An 8,272-nucleotide genomic window follows, 5' to 3' on the forward strand; every position below is an offset into this window, starting at 1 on the left:
CCCAGGTTCAAGCGACTCTCCTGCCTCAACCTCCCAAGTAGCTGGGACTACAGGCGCCCGCCACCACGCCCTACTAATTTTTGTATTTTTAGTAGAGACAGGGTTTCACTATATTGGCCAGGCTGGTCTTGAGCTCCTGACCTCGTGATCCACCCGCCTCAGCCTCCCAAAGTACTGGGATTCCAGATGTGAGCCACTGCACCCAGCCAGCCTGATCTCTTTCAGTAGTGTTTTATAGTTCTCTTAGTAGAGATCTTTTACCTTATGGATTATTATTATTATTTTATCATTTTTATTTTTGTTTTTGTTTTTTTGAGACGGAGTCTCGCTCTCTCACCCAGGCTAGAGTACAGTGGCGTGATCTCGGCTCACTGCAACCTCCGCCTTCCGGGTTCACGCCATTCTCCTGCTTCAGCCTCCCGAGTAGCTGGGACTACAGGTGCCCACCACCACACCTGGCTAATTTTTTATATTTTTAGTAGAGACGGGGTTTTACTGTGTTAGTCAGGATGGTCTCGATCTCCTGACCTCATGATCTGCCCACCTCGGCCTCCCAAAGTGCTGGGATTACAAGTATGAGCCACCACGCCCAGCCTACATTTTGGATTATTTTAAACCTACAAAGGTAGAAAGAAAAGACTTCTTATTGTTAATAATTTGTTTATTTGAATTAGAATCCAAAGAAGAGCCATATATTGCAATTGGTTGATATCTTTCTTAAATCTTTTTGGGGGTTCCCTTTCCATTTTTTTTAAAACTGGAGAAACAGGGTCTTTGACCTCTAGGGCTTCTCACCATTTATATTTTGCTAAATGCATCCCTTGGTGTCATTTAAAATGTTCTTCTGTCTGCTATATTGTAGTAAATTGGTCATTAGATCTAGAGGTTTACTCAGATTGACGTTTTCTTTTATTCTTTTTTGAATGCTATTCCACATGTATAAATATCTGGTTGTCTCTCATTTTGTGGTAACTCAAATCTATGAAAGAACCTAATCATATTATTTATAATAAATGTGCAATGAAATTAGGTAGAAATTGTGGTAGAAGAATGGTCTGGTGAACTTTTGGTCTTACTTGGTCCGAGATGTAATAATGTTTATTTTTCTTCCAGGAGGCCGAGAAAATGTTAGAGATTGGGGGAGACAAGTTCCCCTTAGAGAGCAGGAAGTTACTAAGTAGTCCTGGAAAGAGCGTCAGTTGCAGGTAAAACTTCCAAACACCAAGGAGTTTACTTTTTGGGTTATTCTCTAAGTGTTCTGGCTTTGTGGTGGTGGTGGTGTCACACATGCAGCTGCTAGCATAAAGAGCTAAACATTCAGCTTCCCAGTTCCATCCTGTGAAAATACCTTTTCCATCTCATTGTTTATTGAATACCTGCTATGTACCAGGCACTATATCAGGTTATGGGAATCACAAGGAGAAGAGAGGTAAGAAAGTCAATGTACTGAGTGCCTCCTTTGTGCTGGGATTGTGCTGGAGGGTTTACTTATGTGTTGTCAGTTAACCTGTACTCATATGAATATCACTATCCACATTTGTATAAGTGAAGAAACTAAGTCTTGGGTTCTAGGCAGTTTATCCAATGTTACAATGTTGCTGAATAGAAAGATTAGGATTCAAACCCTGGTCTGTCTTCTATTCCTCAAACCAGTGCTCCTTCTGCCTTTCCTTGCCATCTTCCAAAGATGAAAAGGACGTGGTCTTTATTTCCAGAGAGTTCTCAGCCTAGTAGGCATGAAATTCCAATGCTTGGGCAAGCTTTTGGGGATAGGCAGAAATAGTCAATGTTAGCCTGGCTTGTGGCATCTGTAGTTCTGGGAGCAAGGGGGAATTGAACTGGGATCATGAAAATTACTTACTTCTCCCAATGATTTTAGCTCCTTTCTCTGTCAAACCTATTGCTCACCACAAATGACAGGAAACTAAATTGGTCCATTCATGGTTTTACTCCTGGCGTCTTGTTTCTGAATTGGAAGAGATACACATAGCACTGTGTACCTATAGGTACCATAGGCTGAAAAACCTAGAGGTCAAGAGGGAGCAGAGAAGGAAGAGAGCAGGATATCTGGGTCATTGAGATTCTGAAGAATTTATTGCTGAATCATTGAGTTGGTTGTGGTTTATACGGTGGGGGAAATTAGGACACTCTTTTTCTTAATAATAGTCTTGGTTCTTAATAAACTTTCTACACGTTGTTGTGGAAGGAGCTGTGAGCTTGATTTATCTGGTGGCAAAGTAGGAACAATGTTTCCCCTTTAACAGGATGCTGCCTCCTCTCTTGGCATTTTAAAAGGAGATAATCTGGCTTGCAGAAAACATCAAACTATTCTGTTTCTAGGAAATCAAGGGCTGGGTTCAAGGTCTTGATTCTCTACTTGCTGTTGTTTGACCTTGGATAGTCACTTAGCTCTGAGAGGTTTCATTTCTGCATCTTCAAAATGAGGATGTTAATAATCTCTGTTGCTATGATAGTTAAGATATTAGGAAAGTCCTTTGTGAACTATGAACAGAAGAGATTTGACTGTGTAAATGACATGAATGAAAAGTGCCTGGCATACAGCTAGTGCTCAGTAAGTGGTAGTTCCTGATGCTACACTGTTGATAGCATAGCGTTGTCAGCAGCATCTCCAGTGAGGCCCTTTGGAGAAGTGCACAGTTGTGGGGGCAGGACTGGCTGCCATGTGACACACCAGCCCAGCTTTCAGCACCATCTCATGGGCCACCTTGCCTCTTCCCATTCTGACCTCAGTGGCTGCAGAAGAAAGATCAGACTTTATCTTGTTCCCAGAGTTCCTGAGAGCTGTTAGCTGGGTGGTCTCAAACCTCATCTTTTCCCTTCTGGTGGGGCAGTGATCATTATAGACTATGATACGTATTTTATTTGTATGTCTGACAGTCACTGTCCTAATCGCTGATTTCAGATGTGACCCCTCTGAGATTAATATATCTGATGAAATGCCTAAAACTACAGTCTGGAAAGCTCTCAGTATGAATTCTGGAAATGCAAAGGAAAAGAGGTAAAGCGAACTGTAACATCTGATTTTTATTTATTTCTGGCTTTTGACAATGGCAATATTGAAGGTAAAATGTGTTTTAGTTGTAAAATGGAATTTGTGTAATAAATGGCACTTCCAGGAATGGCTGCTAACTGCATAAGAATAGCTATAAACCTTTAAAAAGTAAGAATGTTTTCTAAATATTTGGTCAGGGTGTTTTAAGCAGCCCGTTTACACAGGTTCAAGGTCTGAATGGGATTATTTTGGCATATAAATTTGCTTTGCCTGTTTATTTCCTTTAATCCTCTTTCTAGTTCTCATTTCAGAATCTAAAGGGCATGTCTCTGGTTACTGCAACCACACTAGGTAGAAAATTGCTAAAATACTCAGATAGTGTTGATAGTACTGATACATTCTTTAACGTGTTTAACTTGTTACATAATGAGGACTAACAACAAGTAAAGATTTTTGAAATACTAAATTGTAACTGTTTTTTTTTTTTTCTTTTTTTTCTTTTTTTGTTTTTTTGAGACAGTCACTCTCTGTCTCCCAGGCTGGAGTGCAATGGCACAATCTCAGCTCACTGTAATCTCTGCCATCCGGGCTCAAGCAATCCTTCTGCCGCAGCCTCCCAAGTAGCTGGGAGTACAGGTGCATGCCACCCCTGCCGGCTAATTTTTTTATTTTTATAGAGATGACGATTTACTGTGTTGCCCAGGCTGGTCTGGAACTCCTGGACTCAAGCGATCCTCCTACCTTGGCCTCCCAAAGTGCTGGGATTACAGGCATGGGCCAGTGCACCCGGCCGTAACTGTTTTTCTGTTTTGAAACCAAATTCTGCATATCATTTGCTAATACCATAGATCAACCTTAATCAGGTTAATGAAGAAAATGGAAGAACTTGAGGCATTTTTGCCTGCACTGAGGTAGGCTATATGCCCAAATTTATTGAATAGTTTAGTCCAAATACCATTTAAATATAAGTAAATAACTGAAGACAAAATCTGAGGCCTTCTTAAAGTCAACTTTTCTAGTTAAAAAAAGTAAATAAATAAGCTGGGAATCAGGAGACCTGGTCCTTTGATTAATTCCATGTATAACTTGACAGACCACTGTTTCTGGCGTTCAGTTTACTCAGCAATGGAGATAACAATAACTCACTGCCCCACTCCTGAGGCTACTCTGAGGAGAAATTAAAGTGCTCTGAAAAGTCACAGCCACCAGTGGGTGGTAGTGGTGATTTGTGTCTTCATCGAATGGGTTAAAATGAATCTCTGCTGAATGTGAGTGAAATATAGAATCTTGTTTCCTTCGGAGGAAAATCCAGGCAGCTGCTGAAATGTATAACGCACATGGTTATTTTTAGTTGAGAACTAGTCTACTTGTAAATGAACTTAAAATATAGCCAGATCCAAATTGTGGTGACATCTTCAAAGTATTGTGTTAAAAGGAGGAATGAATCATATGTTCCCTTTTTGTCTAATTGTAACACTTTTATTCAGTCTCTTCAACTAAGAGTCTTTGCTGGGATGGAAGATTTGGGCCGTGTGGTGCCTCAGGGAAGTTCTGGTTACAGAGAAAATGGCGAGTCTCTCAGAGAAGAAGCAAGACCAAGTCTGGCCCTGTCCTTGGTCATCTCAAAGCCATGCCGAAGCATTCAGTTATTTTTGGTGTGCATTGGAGGGCATCCAGCTATCCCCATACCAGCAGCCAGTCACCAGATATGAATGTGGAAGCAGAAGACCACCTCCTGTTGGTTCTTCTCCTCTTCTTCCTTCTTTTTCACTTTAGAACAGCCACCATTGAAGACCTAGCTTCCCATTTTCCAGACATTTTCTCTGAAATTCTCTGCTGGCCTGCCAAGCCATACGGATTCATTCTGCCGCTGAGGAGTCCTTCAGTGAGGTCCCTCTTCCTAAAGGATGGAGTGCGGAGTAGGAGGGGAACAGAGAGGAAATCCTCTCTGGCTCTCCAGTGCTTTTAGTGCCTGCAGGCTCCTAGGCAGCCCTGGGCCTTGGTTTGATTACCTCCCCTGGGGGATGCTGGTCAGACCCAGAGACTGTCAGGAGGTCAGCTACCAGGAAGATCCGTGATCTGGGCATTGGCAGTGCCTGCCACCACAGCCAGAAGATGCCTCTGACTTGGGTGCATCTCCATCACTCCCTAGCAGCAGCCTGCATAACTGGCAAGAACCTTGGATGATACAAGGACCAAGAAGGGACATTTGAATTGTGTCGCTTAGATAGGAAAAGGATCCCCGGAAAATCAACAATAAGTGAGGATGAGCAACTTCTCTTGGTTTTCATTGAGGATAGAGTAAGAGATTGAGCTTAGATTGCAATAGAAGGAATTAGTTTAGATACCAGGAAGGACTTCCTAGCCTGAAGATTTGTCATAGTGTCTGCTTTCTAGATATCTGGGAAAGATTTGATAATAGTTGTTTGTGAATAGAAAGGAGGATATGGTGTTTTTATTGGCCATTTTGCGGGACTCTTCGACTTCTTGCTGCTGTTTCTTGAGGATACATTCCAATTCCATCCTGGTGAGATCCAAGTGCTTACGTACTGTCTCCTTAACTGCCTTAGTAGTGAACGATCATCAGTTCAATGGACCAAAATCACCTTCAGCCATGTGGTTTCTTCATCATCATGGATTTCTTTTGGTTGACAAACATTCTGGCTCTCAGATGCAAAAAGTCACACTGGGAAATGAACTGTAAGTGGTGAAATTAGTTTTGATATTTAATTTAAAACTACATTCATGGTTTTTCTCTTCTCTTCTATGTTGCAATGAATGTAAAGTATTTGGGATCCAGTGCTTATAAATCTTTCCCTCCTTTGTGCACAGAATGTAATGAGCAAGCCCATCAGCACCCAGAGAATTCTATCATGTTAGTTTTCCATCCTGGAAAATCTTTGTACAGTGGGAAGTTCCCCAATGTGTTTTTCTTTCTTAGGTGAAGGGTTGGCTATATCACTTTATTGAATTTTGCATTCCTTAGACTTTTAAAATATACTAATGTATTCTAGTCTTACTCTAAAGACCTTTGATGTTAAAGGAATCCTTCATTTATTTCATATTCCCTATCTCCTAGGGCCACAATTATTTTAATACAGAGATGATTTTCAAAATATTTAACAACTGGTACAGTACAGATGCCAACCACTCAGAAGGGATGCCTGCTGTAAACAAGCAGTATGTATGGTTGTACCAATGCCTATTGGCTGAACATTATGCTACTTTCAGATATTAAAATGATGTTCCTTTGAATCGTGGGTATTGTTCCTGGTTTGTCTCATTTCTATCACAAGGCTGTTTTGGAAACAGCCTTAGCTTCCTTTCATATATATATGGTGCAGACAGGATAGGTCATGCTTCTTTGAACCTATATGGGCATTAAAATCTTCATGAGCCAAAGCTTCACATTTTATCACTTTAGGATAGCTGTAGTAATTGTACTCATTTACCTACCTAATTGGGAAGAATTAAAAGGCAGCCTGTCAGGAGGATAAGCTTTCTCGCAGACTTTTCCCTTGTCCCTCTCTGGCTGCTTCCTTAAGCTTGCCTCTTTTTCATCCTCATTGTTCCCTGAGAACATCTCCCCTTTCTTGTCCTATCTTGACCCTCCCATCTTTTCCTGCCACCTCTGTGTGGGGAGGTTGATGACCATTTCACCTCTTTCCCTAGCCTCAGCACAGCTGTTAGGAGTGTATCAAAACTGGGTGAGAGTATCACTCAGAAAAATGCTTCTCCTAACACACTGTTGCCTTGTGCTGCCTTTACTGCTTGAGGGGAGGAGCCTTCTTTAACTCAGTGTAGTATGGGTATAGGACCACCTGTGCACTTTAGGGTACTTCTCGAGCTAGACCCTCCCAGATCACTGCGCCTTAGGAATGTTAGCTACTTTAAAAAAATATGATTTGGTGTGTTGTTGGGGCGAACTCGATGGGGGATTGTGCGTGAAGATGGGAAGGGATTTGGGTGGTTTTGCCATGAGGTGATGGTTGGGGTTGGGCGAATGGGTTGGATGATCCTGGCTCTGTGGGTGTGGTGCTCAGTTGTCTCCATACAGTTGCAGTTCACCTTTGTGCATGGTGGTTACCAGTCACTCTCGGGATTGTAGGTCCCAGCAGTGGTTCCAGCAGCCTGCACAGCAAGTGTGAGGACAGCTGGAGGAGGGTCTGATATCCCTGCAAGTGATGCAGAATAAAACTTCCTGGCCGGGCGCAATGGCTCACGCCTGTACTCCCAGTACTTTGGGAGGCCGAGGCAGGCAGATCACAAGGTCAGGAGATCGAGACCATCCTGGCTAACACAGTGAAACCTGTCTCTACTAAAAATACAAAAAAATTAGCCGGGCGTGGTGGCGAGCACCTGTAGTCCCAGCTACTCAGGAGGCTGAGGCAGGAGAATGGTGTGAACCTGGGAGGCAGAGCTTGCAGTGAGCCGAGATCACACCACTGCTCTCCAGCCTGGGCGACAGAGCAAGGCTGCGTCTCAAAAAAAAAAAAAAAAAAAAAAAAAAAAAAAAAAAAAAATTCCCAGTAGGAGGTATCCCTTGATGGCTCTCAAATGCATGAATGATATATCAGTTTGAAGTTTCTCCAAGTTTCCATCAAGGATCTTGAATTTTTTCTCAATTATGCTTGCTAATGTGTCAAAGGCCAAGTACACTGCATCAAACTTGCCATCTATAGGATGCTAAAATTCTTTGATCAATCCAGTGTTTCAGCCAGTTCACTACTGACATCAGACTCAACTTTGTCCCCTCTCTTTCTTTTCATCAAGAGGTTTTAAGGGTAACCTCTTGAGTTGGAACTGTCTTGGAAGTGTGGCCCTCCTCTTGTGTGGCTAGAGAAAGAGATGGCACCAGGATCTCTTATGGCAAGTGCTCAAGGGGCATGGTTGGTTTTGTCTAGTCTGGTCTTTTTGGACGTGGTGATTTCCTGTCATCCTCGTGGTCTGACATTGTTTCTTACAGGATACTGGTTGTGGCCTTTGACTCATTAGCTGATTGTTGAATCTCTTTGTGAGGTTCGATTTTTTTTTTTTAAATCCATGGGTCCCTATGGACTGTCGCCTGTTGCAGATGGTGGTGATTCTTTTCTTTTTTTTTTGGTCTCCAAGAGTTGCCTAGATGATTTCATGGGTCACTCCACATGATTGCAGGATTTCCCATTGCTCATCTGTGAATGTTGATTGGCCAACCTGTCTGACCTTTCAGCAGATGCATCCTTGAGCTTAGTTTCAGGAATTCCTCCTGGAATTGGTTTT

The 8,272-nt window shown here is 42.3% G+C and overlaps 1 protein-coding gene across 5 annotated transcripts in view; it reads left to right on the plus strand.

Annotated features, from left to right (window-relative positions):
- SLC4A8 (solute carrier family 4 member 8) overlaps window positions 1-6,268 on the plus strand; it is an 83,843-nt gene extending 77,575 nt beyond the window's left edge. For 3 of the 5 annotated variants that reach the window (XM_077952436.1, XM_015151614.3, XM_077952437.1), the window contains 3 exons: window positions 1,114-1,205; window positions 2,924-3,019; window positions 4,501-6,268. In XM_077952436.1, the coding sequence (XP_077808562.1) occupies window positions 1,114-1,205; window positions 2,924-3,019; window positions 4,501-4,513 (201 nt within the window). In that variant the 3' untranslated portion in view covers window positions 4,514-6,268. 5 annotated transcript variants of the gene reach the window in all.
- Window positions 6,269-8,272: the final 2,004 nt, after the last annotated feature.

This window comes from Macaca mulatta, chromosome 11 (genome assembly GCF_049350105.2).
Source record: "Macaca mulatta isolate MMU2019108-1 chromosome 11, T2T-MMU8v2.0, whole genome shotgun sequence".
NCBI classification, from domain to species: domain Eukaryota; kingdom Metazoa; phylum Chordata; class Mammalia; order Primates; family Cercopithecidae; genus Macaca; species Macaca mulatta.